The sequence below is a fragment of the Arachis duranensis genome, chromosome 9 (assembly GCF_000817695.3).
Source record: "Arachis duranensis cultivar V14167 chromosome 9, aradu.V14167.gnm2.J7QH, whole genome shotgun sequence".
NCBI lineage: Eukaryota > Viridiplantae > Streptophyta > Magnoliopsida > Fabales > Fabaceae > Arachis > Arachis duranensis.
The window spans coordinates 73,577,556-73,603,146 of record NC_029780.3 but is presented as its reverse complement, the minus strand read 5'-3'; the positions used below and the strand labels follow the sequence as shown (position 1 = coordinate 73,603,146).

Genomic DNA, 25,591 nt, shown 5'->3' with positions numbered 1-25,591 from the left:
AGTAGAGACACAAAACATAAATGAACATATAACATGAATAAAAACGAAAAAAAGAAGAATAAGAATCAAGGAAGGAGTCCACCTTAGTGGCGTCTTCTTCTTGAAGGACCAACAATGTCCTTAAGCTCTTCTATGTCCCTTCCTTGCCTTTGTTGCTCCTCCTTCATTGCTCTTTGATCTTCTCTTATTTCATGGAGAATGATGGAGTGCTCATGATGTTCCACCCTTAATTGTTCCACATTGTAGCTCAAATCTTCTAGGGAAGTGTTGAGTTGTTCCCAATAGTTGTTGGGAGGAAAGTGCATCCCTTGAGGCATCTCAGGGATTTCTTGATGATGAGCTTCCTCATGCATCTCTCGAGATCCGTGGAGGGTCTCTCTTGCTTGCTCCATCCTCTTCTTGGTGATGGGCTTATCCTCTTCAATGAGGATGTCTCCTTCTATGATAACTCCAGCTGAGTGACATAAATGGCAAATAAGATGAGGAAAAGCTAGCCTTGCCATGGTGGAGGACTTTTCGGCTATTTTGTAGAATTCATGGGAGATGACTTCATGAACTTCTACTTCCTCTCCAATCATGATGCTATGAATCATGATGGCCCGATCCACAGTAACTTCAGATCGGTTGCTAGTGGAGATGATGGAGCGTTGAATGAACTCTAACCACCCTCTAGCCACAAGCTTGAGGTCCAGTCTTCTTAGTTGAACCGGCTTGCCTTTGGAGTCTCTTTTCCCGGATACTCATTTTTCTTGAGTTTGAAAGGGACCTCAGGGATCACCTTCTTCTTTGCCACAACATCATAGAAGTGGTCTTGATGGCTTTTGGAGATGAATCTTTCCATCTCCCATGACTCGGAGGTGGAAGCTTTTGTCTTCCCTTTTCCTTTTTTAGAGGATTCTCCGGCCTTAGGTGCCATTGATGGTAATCGAAAAACAAAAAGATTATGCTTTGACCACACCAAACTTAAAATATTGCTCGCCCTCGAGCAAGAGAAGAAAGAAGAGAAGAAGAAGAAGAAGAAAATATAGAGGAGAGTGAGGGAAGGTGTTTCGGTTAAGGTGTAGAAGAGGGGGTTTGTGTTGTGTGAAAATGAAATAGAATGGAAGGGTATATATAGGGAGGGGAGTGGGTGTAGTTTCGGTCATTTAGGGTGGGTTTGGGTGGCAAAGATTTTTGAATTTTGAAGGTGGGTGGGGTTTATGGGAAAGTGTGTTTATTGGAAAGAGAGAATGAATGTTGAGAAGAGGGGAGAATATGTTAGGGGGGATCCTGTGGGGTCCACAGATCCTGAGATGATCCTGTGGGGTCCACAGATCCTGAGGTGTCAAGGATTTACATCCCTGCACCAATTAGGCATGTAAAATGCCTTTGCACACCGTTCTGGCGTTTAAACGCCGAAGTGATGCACACTCTGGGCGTTCAACGCCTATGTGTAGCATGTTTCTAGCGTTGAACGCCAGTTCCATGCTTGTTACTGGCGTTCAGCGCTAGCTTTCCTCAAGGCATATTCCTGGTGTTTAAACGCCAGGATGTTGCTTGTTTCTGGCGTTCAGCGCTAGAAACATGCTCTGTTCTGGCGTTGAACGCCAGCCAGATGCACCTTACTGGCGTTTAAACGCCAGTAAGTCCTTCCTCCAGGGTGTGATTTTTCTTCTGCTATTTTTTATTCTATTTTTAATTTTAGTATTTTTTCGTGACTCCACATGATCATGAACCTAATAAAACACAAAATAACAATAAAATAAAATTAAAAATTAGATATATAACCATGCGTCGTGCATCAGGAATCCAAGAGATACACACTCTAGCTTTCGCTTGTAGAACGGAAGTGGTTGTCAGGCATTAGCTTTCGATGATGAGTGTCACAGATCATCACATCCATCAGGTTGAAGTATGAATGGTATCTTAGAACAGGAATAAATTGAATTGAATAGAAAATAGTAGTAATTGCATTAAAACTTGAGGTACAGCAGAGCTCCACACCCTTAATCTATGGTGTGTAGAGACTCCACCGTTGAAAATATATAAGTGAATGTCTAGGTATGGTCGAATGGCCAGCCCCAAAATATGATATAAATTTGAAAATAGGGAGAAGGACCTATGGTCAAAAGACCGAATGGTCAAAGACCGATTGGTCAAAGACGTCTAATACAATAGTAAAATGTCCTATTTATACTAGACTAGCTACTAGGGTTTACAAAAGTAAGTAATTGATGCATAAATCCACTTCCGGGGCCCACTTGGTATGTGCTTGGGCTGAGCTTGAGCTTTACACGTGCAGAGGCTTCTTTTGGAGTTGAATGCCAAGTTGTAACGTGTTTTTTGCGTTCAACTCTGGTTCGTGACGTGTTTCTGGCGTTTGACTCCAGAGTGCAGCATGGAACTGGCGTTGAGTACCAGTTTACGTCATCAAATCTCGAATAAAGTATAGACTATTATATATTGCTGGAAAGCTCTAGATGTCTACTTTCCAACGCCCTTGAGAGCGCACCATTTGGAGTTCTGTAGATCCAGAAAATCCATTTCGAGTACAGGGAGGTCAGAATCCAACAGCATCAGCAGTCCTTTGTCAGCCTTTTATCAGAGTTTTGCTCAGGTCCCTTAATTTCAGCCAGAAATTACCAGAAATCACAGAAAAACACACAAACTCATAGTAAAGTCCAGAAATGTAAATTTAGCATAAAAACTAATGAAAATATCCCTAAAAATAGCTAGATTATACTAAAAACTATCTAAAAATAATGTCGAAAAGCGTATAAATTATCCACTCATCAATTATTTATTTCAGTTATGTAGGATTTTGTGATTTTTTTGCATAGTGATGTGCTGTTGGAGATTGAATTGCTGCTGTTTTGTGTTTGTATTTTACTGTTTTAACACAAACACAAATTTTAATAACAGTTCACACATATATCCATATTTGTTAAATTTTTGAAACTTGACAAGTTTGAGGTCTTTGTTGATTCACTAGATTGTAATTTTCCTTTTGTGGATGATAAATTATAAAATTGGTGAATAGATATATACTGTATTACGAAATCAATAAGCAAACTGAAAGCAGGAGGATATATATTATTCCATTCCTTAATTTATGACTCCATCCAGAATTAATGGCATGCATCATTAGTATCAATAACATTGTAATTTATGGCGAATTTTGATGATTGATGATAAATTTGGATTTTGACATTTTATGTTTAGTTGTTTTTTTTTTTTTTGTTATTTGACTTTTGAGTTTGTACTTGAATGAGATCATAACATTTTGGTTTATGTAGTACTTTAATTTGGATGATATTTTAATGTTTATATTAGACTATAATTATGTTTTAATATTTTATTTATTATTTTATTATAAAATCGTTTTTTCAATTCAACCAAAATCGAACAGGTTGAATCTATAAACCAATAAACCAATAACTAAAACAGTTCGATAATCGGTTTGGTTTTCATAACTTTGCAAACACTTTAGTAATTATCCTAAACTAAAAGGGAACTCCACCATAAGAAGGAGGGTTTTTTTTTTTCACACGTAGAAGGAGTTAGTAATTACCTCCGGCATTGGATACGCTACTTTTTTGGGCTGGGATACCCTACTTCTCACGAGACAAACTGAGAAAAGTTGTTCGTTTTTATCATTTTATTGTTTTTTGTTTGAGATATAGAAAAGAGAATGGGTTCTCTCCTAAGCCTGTACCCATAATCAAGCCCATAATGTCAGATTTATTTTTGTTGACTGGATCTTGATAGTTCCAAAGTTCCAAAATCTTCTCGAGTAACAAAGGTATCAATATTTAAACCAAATTGTATTAGTTTAGTAGTTAGCTCACTAATCTCTTTAAATAAGTGTTTAAATCACGTTTTTTGTATGCAGCAATTCATTGGGCAGCGACAAATCTTTAAATGAAACTCTGATCCGCGAAGATTAGTCCTTAGTCTGTCGGGATGGAGGATAAAAAAAAATATCAATATTTACTTATTTAGTTTATCCTAATCTCAATACTTTGGCATGTATCAAAATGGTTGAGCTCACAAAAAAATATGAATAGAGTTAATAATATAATTAATATCATGCAGCTTGTAATTGTACATACTTGATTCTTTATTATTTATGATTAATGAAGGAAGAAAGTCCAAGATGGTGGTTAGTATCTTGCTAAGATAAGACACATTACTGAAAAGAAATTGCAGGTGATCTAATGAACACAAACAAACAATGCAAGGATCACTGCTAAGTATGACAAAGCAATAATAAACATATTTGAGAGCATGCTTTGTACATTTAATTGATTTCTACTAGTCTAGAGGTGGCAACAGGATGGGTAGAGGAGAATTTTTTCTTTATTCGATTCCGTCTCGTCGTATAACAACTCGCATAAAATTCGTCCCACTTTTACCTGTGGATAGTCAAACGTTGAACCCTAACCCGCTCCTGTGGATATCCACTCCATCCCTATCCGTTCCTATAATTATTAAAATCTAATAAATAAAATTAAATTTTAAAATTTATATAACTATCATCATATACATAACATAAATTAAAGTAAAAATTTAAATATGATACAATACTATTAATCATTTACTAATTATTTTATATGTATTATACATATTATATATTAAAATTATATATATTATATATATAAGGGAACGGGTAGGGACAGGTATTATCTAAATCCGACTCCGTCTTACCCTTTCCAAGAACTTATCTCGCTAAAAATTCGCTTTGGTACAGGACGAATAATTACCCATCTCAAACGAGTAGAGACAAAATAAATATCCGCAAATTCAGATAATATTACCATCCTTATACTAGTCACTAGTCAGGAGTCAATATAATCATATCACCATTGTCCATTACCATACAAAATACAAACGCATTCATATTATATTATTATTATTATTATCTTTTAACAAAGTCCATACGGAAAGGGTTGGTGCGCTCTAATCTTTTGCGACCCCCTAATTATGGAAGCTTAAAATGGTATATAGATCCTCACAGTCACGGACTCGCTTTACGGCTTGATTTTATATGGATAGAATTTGAAAATATATTTAAGTTTTTGACTTTCTCAAAATCTAAACACATCGATCCTGAATGTAATTTTTCTCATTTTAAAAACTCTCTCACATCCATATCAGTCAGACCAGTATAATAAAAATCACGTTTGATATTTCTATTTAACTTGACAAATTTAAGTAAACATTAGAAATTAATGTGTCCAAGTTTTCAGAAGATTAAGGACTTAAATATATTTTTAAATCTTTGAAAACTTAAATATATTTTTAAATTTTTAAAAACTTAAATATTTACAGACCAAAAAATCAAGCACCTATTCATCATTTTCTCTTTATTTAAACATTAAAAAGATAACTAAAAAATAAATTAAAATTCTCAATCATTATTCCTAATTGTAATATCTTCTAATAAGTAGTGGAAATGTGACTTAATTTGTGTATTGCTCAAAATATTTTGCAATTCTTTTTTTTTAAACAAATTTGTTGTTATAAAATAGTACTAGCTAATTGCTTAAGATAATAGTCAAAATCATTGAGCAAGGATTGTAAATAGGGTGAATACGGATTGAAACGAATATAGTTAAGATTTTGATTTAATTTGTGTTAAAATTATCAGATAGATTGGATCTAATATCTTTATTTTTAGGCTCGAATATGTTCGATCCATAAATTTGTGAATCAAATCGGATCGGATATAAGATATATCACAAAATATAAAAATATTTTTAAAAAATTATTTCAATTAAAATTATAAATAAAAAATCTATTTTCATTCTTTTAAATATGTTTATTCTTTAAATATTATTAACATATTTTTTTAAGTAATAAAAATAAAATAATACAACATATATAATAATTGTTAATTAAAATAAAACATAAAAAATATTTATTTATTTTATAGACCTGTAGATATACGATTTAGATATGTAGATATTTACCTAAAATTTGCAATTCAATTTTATTAGTGCGCAGCTCAAATCTAATCTGATATGATAATCTTGTAGATTAAATTATATTTGCAATTTTTAAATCAAACTAGTATATGTTTTCATGTAGGCACGAGATAATACATAAAATTATATAAATTTTTTATTAAAATTTAAATAAAAATATAAATAGTAATTATTATTATAAATATTTTACAACTTAAAAATATTAAAAATAACTAATATTTATTTTAATCAATTTGAATTTATTGAATGGTCAACTCATTTGCCGGCTTAAGTAAATATTTGGAGTTCGAATCTTGCCTTGTGTGTATCACAATCCATTAGTTAGCGACAGATCCTTAATAAATAGAGCATCAATATGTGGTGGATTAATTCTCGACTTGCCAAGTTATTAGGAAATTCATAGAAAAAAATTGTATTTGTCTTTAAAATAGATTAATTTTTCATTAGTAGAAATACTTATGAATTTTTGTCTTTGTTGAAATTTACTTGGGACAATTTTATTTATTGTTATCGTATTAATTCTTGAACTCAAAATAATATGATTAACATTGTTACCTGTTAAAATTTCACATTTTATGAAATAATTTTTAAATTTTCAAATTCATAAACTTATGTCATTACAAAAGTTATTAGATCGATTAATATTTTTGGTAATATGGTGTATCGAAACACCATCGTTGAATATAAATTAGTGTGAAAAAAATCGATAACAACTTTTGTTATTCAATATATAATTTATTCTATTGAAAAATAAATTAATATTTTCTAAACTTGTAAATAAATTTTCTTCTAATTTCTTACACCATTTTATTTGACAATATTTACTATTAAAAAAAAAGCAAATGTTCGTACTATCTTACAATATATATGATGTACAAAGTAATTTCTTTTCTTAAAATTAATTTTGGTTAGTGAAATAAAATTTAAAATATTTTTTTATTTTTTTACTCAAATTTAAATTTAAATTTGAATTGATTAACAACTCATCATTTTTTAATTTTAATAAAAAATAAATTGATTAGATGCAGAATATTCATCATTTAATAATTTTAATTATTTAAATTTTAATTATCAAAAATTGAGTTAAAAATTAATTATAAATTTAATAATCGATAATATATATTATATTAGTACGTAAATAATAATATCTAATGTATTAATTATTCATTTTTTACAGAATTAATCATTGAGTTATTATCCAAAATTTTTTTCATAAACTTTGTAATATGTGAAAATAGTGATTTTATTTTTTATTATTATTTAAAAAATTCTTCATAATTTTTTAATTATATAATTAACTTAATTAATAACCTTTATTATTACTTTTATACTAAAAATTGTTAATTTATACTATTTACATATTTTTTTACTACTAATAAATAAATAAATATTTGTATTATTATACTTATTGTCCTAAATAATAACTTAAGTTATTTATTTTGTATGTTAAATTTATTAAATGTTAAGATGAAAAATTAAAATTGTTCAATAAATTATATAAATAGTCATTATAGAAAAGAAAAAAAATTATATATCATATAGAATAATTCTTAATATATATAGTGTCATGTATATATTAAAATTCTCTATTTTAATTATGCGAGTGATTATTATTATTTTCACCTTTTCGTTATATTAGAAAATAATATTTAAAACAAAAAAAGAGATAGTTAATTTTTTTTAATTTGAATTAAAAAATGTCTTGTAAATATATCTAACTTTTACATATACTAAGTGTTATAATATTAAATGGTATAATATTTGCTATAACAATGACTCAAAATATTAATTTAAGATATATTTGGGCCTAGTAAGACCTCAATGCAAGCAAGATCAACTAAAATCTATTATTAGGGTCCCAAATCTGACTTAAGTTCATTACCTTAAAGGCCCAATGCAGATGAAGTCCACGCGTCCCCTCTTAAATCGACTCATATTAGATCTTCATTGCTAGTTAGATATGGTAAGGAGGACTCAGGGGAGCATGAGAAATCCACTTTCCATCCCTCATTCCTATTTAAAAAAATGACCCCATTTTTTCTTCGTCATTGCAAGTTCTTGTTTAATTATCCCTTAGAAAACGTAGATCTCTTCGGGTATCTACGAATATTCTTTGAAAATTTTTAAAAAAATTAACACAAAAAGACATAATATAATAAATCATAAAATAATCGATTTAATATAATTCAACACAATTTATAACATATTCGTTATGAAAAATAACATTTCAAAAAGAGAAAACATAAAAAATAATCCAACATAATAACATAATATAATTTTTTAAGACGATACTGAACGACGTAGTGACGGACTTGAGAGGTAGAGAAAGTGAGTTAGAGAAAGGGAGGATCAAGGATGAGAATGAGTCTAGAAGAAAAAGGAAAAATTCGAATTAGAAGCAGAAATTAGGGTTACTAAATTCAAGAAATGGATTTACGTATATATAAATTAGGATAAATTAATAATTTTATATTCGCGTATATTTAATAAGTTTCATGGGGCGGGTACTTATGTTTGTGCCCCTATTAGGAGTGGCAAACGGAAAAGTCCGCCCTATCTCGTCAAAAGCCCTCCCCACCTAGTAAGACGGGTCTTGAATTTTTTCCTCTCCGCCTAATGGTAGGCTGGCGGGATCTCCTTTTTCTATAAACTATTAAATATTAAACAATATATATAATTTCACAACAATTTCAATAAATTTATAATTTCTAAAAACATAAAAAAATTATAATTTTTAAATTGACACACATTAACGTCTTTATAATTATAAATATATAATAAATATAATTATAAATCAATTTTTTTGAAACAAAATAATAAAACCAGCATTGTCCAAAGCAAAACAAATATTATCCAAAATATATAATTAAATATCTTCAAGTTTATAATCAATCAAACATAAAATATAATCCAAAATATAACTTAAAATTTCTTCAATTATCATCTTTATCCTCTTGTAGATCAATAACATCATAGAGATTTGTAAAAAATGGTTCTACCAAAATAAAAATTTGGCCCAGCGGGAAAGCCTACCCCACCCCGCCAAAGCCCGCCAAATCCCGTGGATTAGGCGGTGCAGAGTAGGCAGAATTTTTAAGTTTGGCGGTCATAAATTTCCAGCCCAACCCGCCTTTTTTAGCGGGTTATGCGACCAGCTCGACAGGTTTCAACCCGTTTGTCACCCCTAGTCTCCATCCATTTTCACGTGGCAGGTCATGAGGATTTCAGGAGTCCCCATCTAGCTCCAAAACGCGAATAATCCCTACAAATACCCGTTTCGGGTGTTTTTGTGATCATCCTTATTGCTTGCATTCATTTGTTCGTGACGTGGAGCTATTCTAGCCACTCAATAAATTCTCATATAATCAAAGTTTATGTTATATCATTTTTATAAAGTTACATGTATCCTTGTTATAACAATATTAATAAAAGATAAATAGATAAACACTAAACTATTGTTTGGATATAAGATAAAAAATAAGAGAAACGAAAATGGAAAGAAAAGTATATTTTTTGTGTGCTGCTTAGATGAAAAAAATAAATGAAAAGAAAATAGAGGAAAAATTTTTTTTTGCTTGAATGGAAGGAAAAGTAAGAAGAGAAAAAATTATAATAGAGAAAAATTATATTAATATTTTTATATATTATATATAAATTATAATTCAAATGGTAACTCTGTATTTTTATCCATGTTTGCCTTTTGAATCAGTTTTCTTCACAACTTTGAAGAGAAAAAATTTACGTGAGCTCCATATACACTTTTATGTTTTCATTCAATTTCTTTATTGAACCAAATAATGAAAAATTGATTTTTTCATCCATTTTCTTCTCCAGCATGTTATTTATTTCTCTACAAATTCTTCTAATCTAAACAATGCATAAATATGTCACATTTTTATATATATAACAGTAACTAATATCACATATTAGGCTAATTTAGGTTGATAAACCAAAGTCACCCTAAAATTACCTAAATCCCCTAAACCCAATAATACTAGCGTGATAACCCGTGCAATACACGGGATTCACGAAATTTAAACCCTTTTAAAAGAAAAATACTAAGAATATAACTAAAATGTATTCTATAAAAATAGATATGTTGTATTAATTTTGAATAATTACAAAATTATCATTAGACTAAAATAAAAAAATAGATTACAACAATTAATCAATATGTCAATAAATATATAACATATTTTGTAAGATAATAAAAATTAATAAAATATTCAAACAATTGCTAAACACTAAAAAAAACAGGAAAAAAAGTACAATAGAGATGTAGTTTACTATTACGTATTATCTTAAGAACACATAACGTCAGGATACTTACTGTTAGCAAAACAAAATATGTACAACATATATAAATTTGTTCATTAAACAAAAAATAAAATATGTCCAAGATAACTTAACATATAATTCAAAATATCCATCAAATAGAGTTATACATAGGAATCCTAACAACGCTGAATCGATAACTCTATCTGGCGGTTAGCTATCGAGCTGAGTTTCAAAGTGATCGTATCACCCTCCTTTAAATTGTATGTTCTACAACATTCACTCCACCCGACCCCAAATTTCCATTCTGTACGTCTTCCTCCACTATTCAGTAAGTGAAAAGAGAACAGATTCTTCTCAACATTGGAATCTGGACCAGTGATCATCCAAATCGAACCATCTCCAAATGGTTTAAGATACACAGCAAATTTTGAAGCCAAATACTGCAACGAATAATTCATAGTTAACATAAACATAATATTTTCATACACAATGAATAATAGATTTAGGAAGAACATCCAATAAGTTTGCAGAAAAAAAAAACTCTTTAAGATCAAGTTACCAATCTAGATTGTCCGACATCCCAAGCTGTGATCTTCTTTTCATAAGAAACCTTTGGAGCATATCTAATTCAAGATAATATGAATCTTAGTCACCACAGTAAAAAAATAGAAAGCTATCAAATGATATTAAAATACAAAAGACAAAGAAAATAGTTACATGTAGCATTACCTAGGATCATCCAATTCATTTGATGCGTTAATGTGTTCATCAACTTCCGATGATAAACTGCTGCCACTACACAAATCTATTGGATTATGTGAATTATCCCCCACCAGTGGCCCATCTTGATCATTGTCTTCATCACCATCCGATGAAAACCGTTCATCCGTTGGTTCAGACCCAGATAGAACAATCACATCAGCTGATGAGTCCTCTTCCATCTTGGTATACGTTATGTGGAAGACTATTGACACATTATCAAGTGTCTCTGGGTCCATTAACTCAGGAACATAGCAGTCAGGATCAAGGTGAACTTGGATGGGTTGGTTGTCCTTATCGAACAATGAAATAAAAAAAACTCCAAAACCAACATACCTAAATTGAATAGATGCCGGTCCATTGATAAGATAGAAAGTTCTAATCAGTTCAAATGAGTACTCAGTTATCAGCAACTGATCATTCTTTCTGATCACCTCCAGCGATAAACAATTATCTAACTCGTCAATGACATAGAATATTGGCCCTAATCCTTCCCCATGAGTTGAAACAAAATTTGAGGGAAGAGCTCTGTCACCCTATATTCAAATTTCTTTCCAAAGTTAACTCGTGTAACAAAATATGCTAAAAAACTTCACATAGTTTCACCTAATAATTTAGCAAATAGAGGTATTTTAAATCTACTATTATTACCAACTGAGCAACACAAGAGAACAATAATCACGTAAATGAACTAACATTATAATGAGAGGAAAGCTTTAGAATAAATAATTGAGAATATTCTAGTTCAGTAAACAGCTCAATGAATTAAAAAAAATATCCATAGAAAAGCGACAAAGGGGCAAAGCAATCAGTCTCACACATGCAGAAAATAGTAGAAAATAACAAATTAGAGAACATCAAGCCAAATCAATAATCTAATTAATTGAGATTGATACTACTGGACAAAACTGCACATTCGCCATTATATTTGGTTACCTGCTGACTGAAATCGCGAAATCTGAAAACCAGTTCTTTTCCGCTGGGCCAATATAGCTGGGTTGCTAAAAACCTCCTATTAGCATATAAAGGCACGATTAGAATTTAAGACTGAGACTTTTAACCAAGAAAACAATTGACTAAGTATACAAAAAAAATAGTAACAAACTAAAAGCACATCAATGAAAAATACCCAAGAGACCACGTTAGAAAACAACTATACAACATATTGTATAAATTACAACAACTTCTGAAATCTAGCCCACATACAAATGAGAAGCCAATAAAATTAAATTACAACATGAAAAATATCAGAGTAAGAATTTAAAAAAAAACTATATATGGCATTACATCGATATTTAATTCACATTAAAATTTTCATAAGTTAATCTGAAATATATTGAATGGAAAAAGTAAATGAGACTTCAATGGAATTGAAAATGCAGCAAAGAAAATATCTTTTCTAATGCTCAACACCATACCTGTTTGGATCTTCTCTATTGGCATCCATGGTCATTCAAACTTATCAAATAGAGAGGCTTGATATAAAGTTTCAAGAAGAAATAAAAGATGTTGTCTCCTACTATAAAAGAGAGCATTATAATAAAGTAAACCCTAACAGCATATTTCAACAAATTCAAGAAAAACAGGTGATAAAATTGAATAAAGAAACTTAAAGAACAGACATAAAGAAAGAACAGCAACCATTCATAAACAAAAGAAGAGATACAGGAACAAAAATATCATTATTTATTCTAGTAAATTAAAGTTCTACTAAATTCTAATTATAATGTTGAGAAGTTTAAGAAGGCTAACCACTACTACTAATAGTAATCTAAAGAAACAATCATGAATTATGAATTTGTTAATTAGAATATGCATTACAACTACAAACAACCAAAAAAAAGGGGGAATATACAAAAATTATATCAATATTAAAATATAAAAGACCAGAATCAATATTAAAAAATTATAAATAGGATTTTATGCTTTTTACTCTTAGAAATGTTTAGGATTATGTGCTTAATATTTTTTCTTATTGCATACAATATAGCAATACCAAAATTACCGAATTTCACAGGGCCAATACAACCTCACTGAAACTGAATTAATTAACTTGCTAAAAAGAAATTAACAAAAAAAATAGCTTCCTCTTATTATCCTTCGAACTTCTCTCATGTTAATAACTTACATTATAGTATGTAACCTTAAATGTAGTTTCCTAATCAGATTGATTAACAAAAGTAGCGGCTAGCCAGGAGTCATAACCTGCGAATAGGAAGCATAAAAAAAAGGACTTAATAAGAATCAGATGTTGGAGTTATCCAAGTATCACAGATCAGTAGTTTTGAAAATCAAAAATTTCATTATTTCTTTTTAAATCGGAGAAGAACCTCTCGTTAAATGATACATGCATGCCAGTAGCAAAAGAAAAAAAGTGAAGAGAAGATTATGTTGGGACAGCAACAGTTAGGGCAAAAGCTTAAATTGCTTTCTATTCTCCGAAAATTTACCTGTTCAAAGGATGAGACGCGGGGAGGTGTTTTTAAATCGGAGAAGAACGTCTCATTGAATGATACATGCATGCCAGTAGCAAAAGAAAAAAAGTGAAGAGAAGATTATGTTGGGACTGCAACAGTTAGGGCAAAAGCTTAAATTGTTATTCTATTGTTAGAAAATTTACTTGTTCAAAGGAATGGAGACGCGGGGAGGACTGGAGCTGATGACAAACTTGTGTCTTGTAGGATTATTTGAGGTTTAGCGATGCAAAAAATAGGACAGTGTCTTTCTCGTTTGAGTGAGCCGAGACCCCAGACGGAGAGGATGCACAGTGACGACGCTAGGTCTTCTATCTGAGCTTTTTTTTCTTCGCGTGTGTGTTTTGTTTGTGAACTTTCTTTTTTTATTGTGTGTCTATGTGGGGGTGGGAGAAACCAGAGACACCCTTGGTCTTCTAATCTTTCCTTCTTAACGTTAAAGAAGTAAAAATATTAATAGAAGATATAAGATTACAATTAAAATAACCTAGATAATTCATTAGAAATAAATGACACTAAAAGAACGGTTATGAGAAATGAATAATTAGACAATGCAATTAATTTAACAACTAATAAGCAAAAAATTTTTTAATACTTAACATAGCTAAAAATAACTAAATATTGAGAAAAATATATGGTAAATATAATTTTTTCTATTCATTTAAAAACTTTTCAAATCAATAAATTTTATGTGTCCGAAAGTTTAACTAATTTTCACAATTTTTTGTATTTTTATTTTTCATTGATAATTAGAGAAAAAAATGATGAAAAATCATAGAAAAAAAAGAGAAAGAAATAATTACTTAACAAAAAATGTAGGCAATATAAAACAGATTAACATACAAAATAAGAAATATAAGTAAAAAAATAAGTAAGAATGTATTTTTTTAATAAAAAAATATGGTTCTTCTCGTTAAATACGAAACTTGTTAAAAGAAAAGTTAATTATTGTTAATAATGTTATGAGTAAAATTTTTTTTAGTAATAAAATCTCCCAACCAATTTTTTAAACTAATATTTCCTTTTTTCTTATATCGACAGCATAAATAACTTTCATAACATAAAAAAAAAGACAACTTTCTGTAGATATTAATTGTTTATATGTACTGTAGAATAAAGTTTCTAATTAACCAACAAACCAAGAAAAAAAGAAGAAAAAAATTAAATATAAAATTTAAAAATTATCTTCAAGTACAAAATGAAATATAAAACCGCTATCAAATTAAGATGACATTTGAAAACTTAAAATATCCATTTCTCCAAAGTTAATTTTATAAATAAATTCAATCGTGTGAGAAGTAAAATTATAATTTAGCCTAAAGAAAATATATAGTTATAATAATAGTATAGGAATCAGGAATAAAAAAAATTCATCAAACCATGTTAAACAAAATCATTAAGTACAAACCGGTTTAGATAGGAATATCAACAAAAAGTTTATCATTGACCACTGTTCCACATCGACCTTCACTGATTTGAAGTATCCAATTTGAAAACAACCTTAACTCCTGAGCAGTTGATTGTTCCGATCCGATTGCTAACCTCATATTTTTTGTCAATCGCAAAACTTCGCAATATTTCCAAATGATAGAAGAATTTATGGAAGCCATGACAATCTCATCACGCAAACCTTTTGGAATAACTGGCAAGACCTGCCTGAAATCACCACCCAGAACGACCACCTTCCCACCAAAAGGTAAATCTTTATTCCTATTAGAGACTGAAACCATTATATCACGCAACGTCCTATCAAGCGCTTCAAATGCTAATTTGTTAGTCATCGGTGCCTCATCCCAAATAATCAAATCAGCCAATCGAAATACCTCAGCTTTTGGACTGTCCTTCTTAATCCGGCAAACAATGTCTTCAGTCAGGTCAACAGGAATATTGAACATAGAATGCGCCGTCATACCACCAGGTAACAATAGAGAAGCAATACCACTAGAAGCAACATTTATAACAATCTTTTTCTCAGATCGCAATCTAGCTGACAAAACTTTGTATAAAAAAGTTTTTCCAGTGCCACCAAACCCGTACACAAAAAAGAATCCATCCCTCTTATTCGAAACACAGTCAATAATTTTATCGTAGACCACCCTCTGTTCTTCATTTAACTTTAAGATATTTGCATCGTGCTCACGAGACAAAGAAACAGTATCATACTGCAACTCACGCAGCAGCATCAAATTGCTTAATTGAGAGACTGAAGAGTTATTAGGAACCGGCATGCCAGCATAATTTCTCAATGATTTTCCATTACTCTGCAATAGCCTCTCAATCTCCAACAAACAAAACATTTGTAACTCGTCTTGACTCATAGTTAGATCTACGTTTAACAATAATTAATAAATATTAGCACCATAATATAACTTTTCTACTGTGTGCATGCGTGTGTGCCTACCTGTCTTGTAATAAATTCACAAAGAACAAAAATCTTACCAGGATATTTCAGCTCGTGTCTTCTGAGGTAAAGAATATCATCAGACAAATAAGTCCAAGTTTGCTCCCAAACTGACAGAGGTCTTCCCATGGAACCAGATAACAGCAACATCACAAAAAGCCTCCTTAGCTGTGCAGCTGATGCTAACTCGGTGACTTCCTTAATAGCAGAAACATACTCGTTATCATCTATCAAGAATCCCATGGCGAAACATGCCTCTTGAAATGTATCATAAGTAACACCATTCACGGTTCTTATACTTCGAAAGCTGGTTCAACCTCTCTGCACATTCAAAAGCATCCACATGTAGAAAAGTTCACCAGATGAGGGATGAGCAAAACTCAATCTTCCAATTGAGAATCCACTCTGTCTTGGCTTCCACTCCCTGCTCCTCAAACAATAGACAAATTTGCCTGGATATTCAACATATGTTAGAGACCGCCCCTCCGAGAACCGCCTGTTGGCCATCATCCAACTTGTAAACATCGTCAGCAAATCTTTGTTGCGCAAATAAACATGAGTAGTGATATCAGCATCATTGAATACAACATGTTGCTGGTTGGGCAAGTGAAAAGTCAACCTCTGTACCGACGGCCATCTTTGATGAATATCGTAAGCAAAAATTCTCGACATGGATTCAGACGATGACAAATAACGACAATCGTAATACTGTTTGATCTCATCAACAACCTGAGAAGATTCACCAACATCATATATTTCTCCAACAATTGCGGTCACCTGACCCGGACCCTTGTTAACATACTTAAATAGATACTTGATGACGTTTGACTTGTTACAGAACTCGAGATTTATGTGAGCTTGATATTTCATTAATAACAGTGGATTATAGGGCACAATAAATCTGTTGTCGATATCGACATCGTTGATCTTCACTATGACACCCATATTACGACGTCTATATATTGGATAGCCATCTTCATCAAAGCTCGTTTGGTCAACGAATATTTTCGGATAAAATTTTGAGCACTTACCATCTTTCATGCAAGGAGAACTCGGTCTAAGTCGACCACAGGGACCATGGATCATGTACTTGGTGACAACATTATAAAGAGATGGAAATTTCTGGGGATTGGGTAGCTCGGCACAGATGAATTCATCAACAATTTCAACACTTTGTAAGTTGCTTTTCCCGTTAAGCCAGAGTAACATGTGTGCATGCGGTAGACCTATTTTTTGGAACTCAATAGTATACATACCAAAAAAATACAAAAAACATCCTGAAGAAGCCAGACAACTACATGTCCGAAGACGACTGACAGAAATTGAAATGCTAAGCGAGAAAAGAACCTACCTGCATTAAGTGGACCAAAAAACACACCTTCCTTGAGATCACTAAGGAGGCACTTCAACTTGGCATGAAAGACACGACAAGAGATATCAGGACGATCAGCAATCGGAATTCGCTCTCGCTTCGTGAACCGCTGAAACTCAGGCCAATTTGGATTACACGTAATAGTGAGGAATAAATCTGGATACCCAAAATGTTTGCAAATTGCCATGGCATCCTGAGAACGGTTAAACATATAACGTCTACCACCAGTGAAGGAGGAAGGCAAAATGATTCGTGTCCCAATTGAAGAAGCCTCGTCATCGCCACGACGCATAGCCTCCTCTATTCCTTGAAGGACTTCTCCTCTAATTGTACTTTGCTTCATTCTAATCTCATATAACCTCTGGGACTCAATCATGGTAAAGCAATCAACAACAAATTGTTGAAACAACCGCCTACACTTGTGAATAATTCCATCTTCATGCTCCCTAATCTGGAGACGAAAACATATGAATTCCCTGAGGGAAACTCTTGTTCTCCTTCCAGGAACATATCCAAGCTGTTGACCACGATAACCAATGTTCAGCTGATAACCATCCTCGCCATACGAAAACAACAGAGGATACTGTAAGGGCCAATACAGAGCATGAGTTTCATATATACGTTGCAACCGACCACCAGTAGATCGAACAATAATGTCACGACCATGGTCCGACGAATCAAAATCTCCAACAATCAAAGCAGTAACTTCATTGCAAGAGGGAGCACTGTACATTCTTCGATCAACATTCCATTGTGAATACAACTTCAATGAGAAAATCTCAGATGGATGACACTCATAGAATTCTCTAACTCTTCGAAAAGACTGTGCTATGACATTATGAGTATCGATCATTTGCAACAACTCAGTTATCAATTCTTTATCTATCTCAGATGTTTGCCTAAAACAAAAATATATTAACCACAGAAAATATATTTAAAAACCACACAGAATACAATTGTAATATATTTTTGATATTAAAAATCTTTTATTAGCAAAAAATAACTAATAGCATATTATAACAGGAACAAAACACAGTATAACTATGAAGTCACAACTATAAACCTATTTTCCAATACAAATAACAATAAAACATCAGGAAAATTCAACAAAAACACTAAACAACAAAGTTTCAAACATACATACCCGAAAATTCGCTGCCTATGCATTATCTCATGCTGAGTGTCGTATACGTATAACTGCGCAAATTTAGGCTTCTCATCAGCATCTGGGAGCAAACTTCCAACCGATGATAATTTTGACCACTTATTATAAACTGCGGTGGACCCCTCCCATCATTCACTGAATTCAATACCTTACCGCCAAGAGACGTGAAGGCAAACATACTGTTATAAGATCGAATATTTTTTTGGAAGTATAAACTCTTGCTATCATGTCCATTGATCAAATCATCTAAGAAATCTGGGGGCTTTTGGAGATAAGGTAACTGAATTTTTCCCTTTGAGCAACAAACAGTAAAAATAGGATGATTAACTGTAGAATCTCTTTCAACACGTTCTAATAACCAGAAACACGCGCCACAAATTGAACATTCATAGTTAGGGTCACTAACATCAAGGCAACCTGGTAGACATAAAATCGAGAAAAATATACACAACAATAAAAGAACCTCATGTAAATAAACCATTAGCATAAAGATATTATATAGACTAAATACTTGACTCATTTGAATGTTGTGAGGAGAATATATCACAGAACACTATTTTTATTTTACACTAACTGAATAACATCTCATGACAGAATCATAGTCGGATGTTTTAACACCAAATAAATAAGGAGTCTATTTTACTATTCTACAATACTATATGATTTAAGAAAGATAGCGTACCTTGTATCTCACTTTGCAAGAACAGAGGATGATCAATAACAGAACCAACTTGACTGAATGAATCTATCGAAGGATCATATATTTCTGATTGGTCTATATCATCCATTTTGATTTAAAATAAGACAAACTTATGTAAATATATATTCGACAACCAAATATAAAAAACAAAATATTCATGTAATAAAAAATTAATTAATTATCTAATAATGAACATGGAAGGTAAACATTACAAATATAATAAAGTATGAAAATGTATAAAAATTAAACATTCATTTATCAACTAAGTAAATATAAATAAATCTAAATGCATATTCAAGAACAATTTCATTTTTGTTAACATTAGAATAGACTTTGTTTTATTATTTTAATCAATGATACTAACTACGAACGTCCAAATTAAATAATCTAAATTACTATTAAAATCAATTTGTATTTTGTTAGACACTAATGGCTCAATCGGTCCTAAGAATTTTCTAACATTTTAGAACAAGTGCATATATTGTTGTTTTTAACTTTAATTCAGTCATTGCACAATTTTTTCTCTTAATTGGCTACCAAGGCTTTCTTTTTCTCTTTCTTCAATCCATACATCATATTATTTATTGTAAATAGCTTGCCATACAATTCACCAAATCACTATCGACAAAGGCATAATTGAAGAAATTGAAAAAAAATAATTTCTGACAAAGAGAACTAAAAGAAAAAATAATTATATGGAACTGATAGAAGATTTGCAAAAATTAAAAGAATGGACAAATTAATTAAACATTTTTTTAATGTAGAACTACTGATTATGACATAAAACCATAGCTATAAGAATCGGACCGGATCTGCCGGTTCGACCAAAAAACCGATGAACCATTCGAACTGGTAGTCTAGCTGGGTCAGGTTTAGGTTTGAACCGAGGAAGAATGTGAACCGCTTAAAACCGGCCAGTTCTTCAAAAGGCAGACAAACCAGCCAATTCGATCAGGCCAGTCCTATGGTGCTGACAACAAATGCAACTCTTGGGTCATCCAGTAGCATTTGAATATTGGATCGAATATTAAAAAATGCTTGCAATGGGTATTGAACCCAATTGTGCTTGCTAGGAAAGCATAAGCGATACCACCAACCTGGTGTGTTAAGAATATACTTAATTGTCACTTTATTCAATTTTTGACTATTTTATATATTTTATTGACGTACAACCGGTTCTATCGGTTCAACCAACGACTTACCGGTTTAACCGGTGAACAAGTGACACAGTAACCTGATTGGTTTGATAACCAATACAATTATGAGAACTACACATAAAACTAAGAAACTTTCAAGAAATACCCTTGGTCTATTATTTAGCTAAAAAAGTTAACTAATTAACTAATGACGTCATTCCAATCACATAACCAACAAACTTTTAATATTGTTGAAGACAAAAATAAACACTAATTAAACAATTTAATAACCTCTAGTCCTTGTGTATCTTTGAAAGAACTATATAAATTAAACCTATCTACTTATCTAAACGATTAAATAAAGAATGTTATAATGGCATTAATTATGTTTACCACATACGATAGCTGATCAGGCTTACAGTAGCTAATTTAATTACTTTCAATAACTGTGCGCTTTGAATCAATTATTAAGTACTTCAATAACTTTCAGCCATGTAAACAACAACAACTAAACAATTTCACGATTACGTTACCTAATTTAATAACAACTTATCACAATTTAGGGTTATTATAATTACCTTACATCATGTTTGATTCTACAAATATTAATTGAGTTGTCAAATTAAAAAGAGACCTAGTACAGAAATTTAGACATATATTTAATTAGAAATTCTATGGGCTACTAATAGTTAAAATAACCCTTTTAGGTGTAACAGCATAAAAAAAATAATAAATGACTTAAATACATTTGCTATTACATATAAACCAAAGAAACTTAAAATATAATTTAACAGAAAAGAATCGAAGTGGGATAAAATACTTAAATATATTATTATACCTGACAAAATAAGATGTGAACTCTGATTAACATTCTGGGACACCTCAAATAAATTTTCTAAAACATAAGAAGAAATAGAGACAATGAAAACATATAAATTAAAAAAATAGATTATTAGAAACACAAAGATTAAATACAAAAATATAAAGAGAACAATAAAAATTACCCATATAATCATTCAAAGAGAGAACAGGCATCGAGGAATCAAGGACCTCTAAAGCATTACAAAACAAAACAAAAAAATTACAAACAGTCGCATATATATCAAATCACTAAAAATTGGAGTATAAACCACTAAAAATATCATGAAACTCAATTCAGAACTGACCTCTTGAATTTCGATGATGAGTTTGTGTTCGCTTTCTTTTCAAACAATTTCGCCTATACTCTCTAGCACGAACTGAGTTATGAGACATATTTGTCACTCGTACTAAACAGAAAAAAAGGTTGAAACATGAAAAGCAAGGAGTAACCCTAATTAATTGAAAAGAGAAATGCACATCGTTAAGATCCTATAAGCAACAAACGAAAAAAATAAAAAAGGGGGAGGAAGAGGGGAATGGATGGGGGCAAAAGATGTGAAACACACCAACAAAAAACTCATGTAACCATGCACAAATTTTGATAACAGACAAAATGAAGGAAATAAAGTATTATAACAAACACCAATAACTAATGGACATCAACATCAACATGAAAAGATAAAATTATACAACAATAAACAAATACAAAATAAGAACTGCTGCATTTCATTCAAATTTCACTGATAGTGATCTACACAAATACATATGGCTATCTCCCCCATGATAAGGAGGATTCCAACATCTGACTACATATCCTAGTATGTAACCTAAAGAGGCTACAACATTCAAAATGTGTCCAATCCCTAGCAAAGTCACTATTACAAAAAGAAGAGTTGAGAATAGACATACTTGGCACATTACCCGAGCCATCACAAAAGCAAAACCCCTATATCTGACAATCCTATTTTTTGGACACAATCCAAAAAAGTCAAATCAAAATACCATCCAGCCAGCATGATTACATGTCCATCTATTTGGAATCAGAAGCCTTCCTAAATACTTATAGATAAACTATATAAGACACATACACCTAGACACAGCAGCTCAATTCCACACCTTCAATCAAACTCCATTAACCTTGGCAACCTTGAACCCACGCCCATCTGCATTAACAGAAGCCTCTTCAAATTTAGGATTCAAATTCCTCTTACTCTTGGAGGTGAAAACATGATTTTCATGGGTAAGCTTCTCTCCATTTTGCGAAGGTGCTTCAAGAACATGGGACAACAGCTCCTATGACAGAAATTAAAAAAACGTATGAATCTCACTCAAGAATGCAAAATACAATTAGAAACAGCAGACATAAGAATGAGAAAAAAAATATTATACATCAGCACCTGAGTTACTTTTTCTGCTGAGCTAAGCAATATATCCAGTTCAGCAGAAAGATCATTGCTGGGAGTTTTCTCTTCTTTTCCATGCTCACCATCAATTAAGCCAACAAACTCAGTCCCCCCGGAAACAACAGGCTGTTTTTCAGCCAAAAAATCTATAAGAACAGGGGATTTACACAAAATCCCAGAACACTCACCATCATCTTTCTCACTTTTGATAAAACCATCCGAAGACTCCTTCTTAATACCCACATCCGCTTTTCCACGAGGAACAGATTTGTGTAACTCATGCTCCTTTTCATATGCCATAAGAGTTTAAAAATACATAAGACCATAACAGAAATTGACCACAGCACAATAAAGAAACAAAAAATATGAAATTAATGATGAATTAACAGGATATAAAAACATTTGTATGTATATCTAACCTTTTTTGGAGTAGACTCATCATCAGCATCATAATTGGGAAGTTCAAACATCGCAATAATGGTGGAATCATCACAAATTCTCCTAACTCGGAAAGTCCCATAAAATGTATCATGTGGGACACCTTTGGTATCAACCTTGAGCAGCAACTTCTTTCCAATGATCCATTGGAATATGGGAGGATAAGTATCCCCACATATAAGCTATTTTGAAAGCAACACATAAGAAATATAGAGTTTGAATAAGGAACATGCCATCCCATAAAATGAACAACGCATGAAAGAAAACTAACAACATACACTTGCATCTCTTTGAACCTCAGTAAACAAGTCAGCACATGATTTCTTAAGCAAATAAGAAGCCTCACGATCAAAGAGAAGGAAAATACCCTCCCCAGTATGATCTTCAACTGTTACTTTAATTTTAAATCTGCAGAGAGAAAAAAAAAGTGGGAACACAATCATTCAAATACATAATACCAAGGAACCTTATTTTTATAAACAATCCACTCTACAAAATGAGAACACATTTTCAACAAAAATTCTGACCTTGGAGTGATATTAGTTATGTGCTTCAAACAAAAATCACAGTAATAGGCACCATTTTGAGGATAGATACCCTTTCCACACACACAAGCAGAATACCACCAACCTCCATCCTCAACAATACCTTGGATTGCACCAAAAATGATAAAAGAACCCTCCTATTCAATGGGCATTTCAAAGTTAATTAACAACATGAATGAAAAAATAGATCTGGAAATCCTTGTTTGATTTTCTTTTTCGCTCATTTGTGTATAAAACAAACAGAAACACAACTAACTCAAAAGAAGACAACCTGATTGTTATCTTGAAGCTCTTCAATAGTGCATTTTCTAGTTAAACGCATGAAATCATCTTCCAAGGAGAGAACTTTACCCTCATTTGCAATAAACAGTGGCTGGGTACCACTGACACCTTGCTCAATCATACTAAAAAAAATTAATGCAAATGGTTGTACTTGTTACTCCAGATTGCTTGTAAATAAAAAATACAATAAACATCAACAAAATAAAGCATCCTAACCTCTGCCTAAATTCAACAACTTCAGGAATATCAGGATTAAATAATATTTGAGTGGCATACATCACATTTTGAAGACCTACTTGACCTACACAGAAACAAAGAAAGAGTCTAGCAAAACTTTATTGGATTCAACACCTAGAGCAGCCATGAGATGTACAAAAAAAAAAACAACAACATACCCCTAAAGAACTTGACTTTTGTAAGTTGAATGACTACAACAGGCTGCTCCACATACCCAGAGGCAAGAAAATGATTTACTTGATTAACATAATCCCCAAACAATGCACATCGCACTGTAACACTGAAACTCAAAAGATGACAAAGAATCAAACAGAAAATAAGCAAAAAAGATAATTAAAAGATAAAGAGAAAGCACCAGAAATGACTTAACGAACATACTCTTTTGAAGTTAATTCCAATGCAATCATTTTCACAATTTTCCCCTCTTTTACATATTCTTTCTCTTCTCCGACTGAAGTTAAAAGACCAATGACATCTATTCCAAATAAACACAACCTATTAACTACTCAAAGGATTTGTTTAAAAAACTTCAATAACATAACAGCAGGAAGATATACACACCAACTAAGAAATCATAATCTTGAGTCATGTTCAGCAGCTCAGAAAAAGGAAACATGTTGAAACAAGTCTTAGGGATAACATCTTCATCAACAGCTACAACAGTGGTTCGGTGAAGAAAAACCAATTTGAATTCATGAGAAGTTGCTCTATAACTACCATGATTTGACACAACACTAAAATATGCCATTCTATAAACTTGTCCTTCAACTATATGATCCCTAAACCTATTAAGGAGTGGTTTCTTGACTGTAGCTTGAATTTTTTCACACTAGAAATGGAACAAAAGAACAAATCAGATTAATGAAACACATAATTTAAAGTTGAAAAAAACAGCAAGTAAGACTATATTTAAAAGAGAAGCTAATAGGGGCTAACATGCTCATCAAGGAGAATCATCTCCATTGAGTTAGGAACCTCATGGTTACCAAAAGGGGGTACAACCCAAAGCCTTAGAACCCTAACTTTCAGCCTCCAAGCCTCTCTAGGAGGATGCATCTTAGAAATCATATCAAATGGTGGAGGCATTTGGTGGACGAAATTGTGATTGCCCTCTTTGTATTTGCATGAGATTTATTTAATGGCTCTTTGGCATCTGTGATCACAACTACGTTCAACTAACCAGCAAGTGTACTGGGTCGTCCAAGTAATACCTTACGTGAGTAAGGGTCGATCCCACAGAGATTGTTGGTATGAAGCAAGCTATGGTCACCTTGTAAATCTCAGTTAGGCAGATTATTGGTTTAAATTTGATTAATGGAATAAATAGAAAATAAAAGGGATAGAAATACTTATGTAAATCAATAGTGGGAATTTCAGATAAGCGTATGGAGATGTTGTGCTCCTCTTGAATCTCTACTTTCTTATTACATTCATCCAATCCTTCCTACTCCTTTCCATGGCAAGCTGTATGTAGGGCATCACCGTTGTCAATGGCTACATCCCATCCTCTCAGTGAAAACGTTCCTATGCTCTGTCACAGCACGGCTAATCATCTGTCGGTTCTCAATCAGGTT

General features: G+C 31.9%; 3 protein-coding genes across 3 annotated transcripts; all 3 read right to left on the bottom strand.

The window, feature by feature from the left end:
- Positions 1 to 14,889: 14,889 nt before the first annotated feature.
- LOC107466749 (ATP-dependent DNA helicase RRM3-like) lies at positions 14,890 to 16,121 on the bottom strand. Its single transcript, XM_016085756.1, has 2 exons — positions 15,917 to 16,121; positions 14,890 to 15,803 (listed from the first exon to the last, which is right to left on the bottom strand). The coding sequence occupies exons 1-2, from the start codon at positions 16,119 to 16,121 to the stop codon at positions 14,890 to 14,892; spliced, it is 1,119 nt and encodes a 372-aa protein (XP_015941242.1).
- A 69-nt stretch (positions 16,122 to 16,190) lies between these two features.
- Positions 16,191 to 19,203, bottom strand: LOC107466748 (uncharacterized). Its single transcript, XM_016085755.1, has 5 exons — positions 19,098 to 19,203; positions 18,569 to 18,832; positions 18,395 to 18,476; positions 17,230 to 18,149; positions 16,191 to 17,104 (listed from the first exon to the last, which is right to left on the bottom strand). Exons 1-5 carry the CDS (start codon positions 19,201 to 19,203, stop codon positions 16,191 to 16,193), a joined length of 2,286 nt encoding a protein of 761 aa, XP_015941241.1.
- A 3,031-nt stretch (positions 19,204 to 22,234) lies between these two features.
- On the bottom strand, positions 22,235 to 25,073 carry LOC107466747 (replication protein A 70 kDa DNA-binding subunit C-like). The gene is made up of 11 exons (XM_052254306.1): positions 24,954 to 25,073; positions 24,579 to 24,846; positions 24,396 to 24,492; positions 24,176 to 24,297; positions 23,997 to 24,081; positions 23,770 to 23,902; positions 23,481 to 23,635; positions 23,232 to 23,361; positions 22,935 to 23,135; positions 22,510 to 22,800; positions 22,235 to 22,405 (listed from the first exon to the last, which is right to left on the bottom strand). Exons 1-11 carry the CDS (start codon positions 25,071 to 25,073, stop codon positions 22,235 to 22,237), a joined length of 1,773 nt encoding a protein of 590 aa, XP_052110266.1.
- Between the last annotated feature and the right edge of the window lie 518 nt (positions 25,074 to 25,591).

Excerpts from the sequence above, each read along its gene's own strand:
- LOC107466747 (XM_052254306.1), bottom strand. The coding sequence starts at position 25,073 with ATGCATCCTCCTAGAGAGGCTTGGAGGCTGAAAGTTAGGGTTCTAAGG. Across the intron at positions 24,082-24,175 it reads AAAAGTCAAGTTCTTTAGGG|GTCAAGTAGGTCTTCAAAAT; the intron begins GTATGTTGTTGT and ends GTTTCTGTGTAG. Across the intron at positions 23,636-23,769 it reads AGCTTCAAGATAACAATCAG|GAGGGTTCTTTTATCATTTT; the intron begins GTTGTCTTCTTT and ends CCCATTGAATAG.
- LOC107466749 (XM_016085756.1), bottom strand. The coding sequence starts at position 16,121 with ATGGGATTCTTGATAGATGATAACGAGTATGTTTCTGCTATTAAGGAA. Across the intron at positions 15,804-15,916 it reads ACACGAGCTGAAATATCCTG|ATCTAACTATGAGTCAAGAC; the intron begins GTAAGATTTTTG and ends TGTTAAACGTAG.
- LOC107466748 (XM_016085755.1), bottom strand. The coding sequence starts at position 19,203 with ATGGATGATATAGACCAATCAGAAATATATGATCCTTCGATAGATTCA. Across the intron at positions 18,833-19,097 it reads CTTGCAAAGTGAGATACAAG|GTTGCCTTGATGTTAGTGAC; the intron begins GTACGCTATCTT and ends TATGTCTACCAG. Across the intron at positions 18,150-18,394 it reads CATAGGCAGCGAATTTTCGG|GCAAACATCTGAGATAGATA; the intron begins GTATGTATGTTT and ends TTTTTGTTTTAG.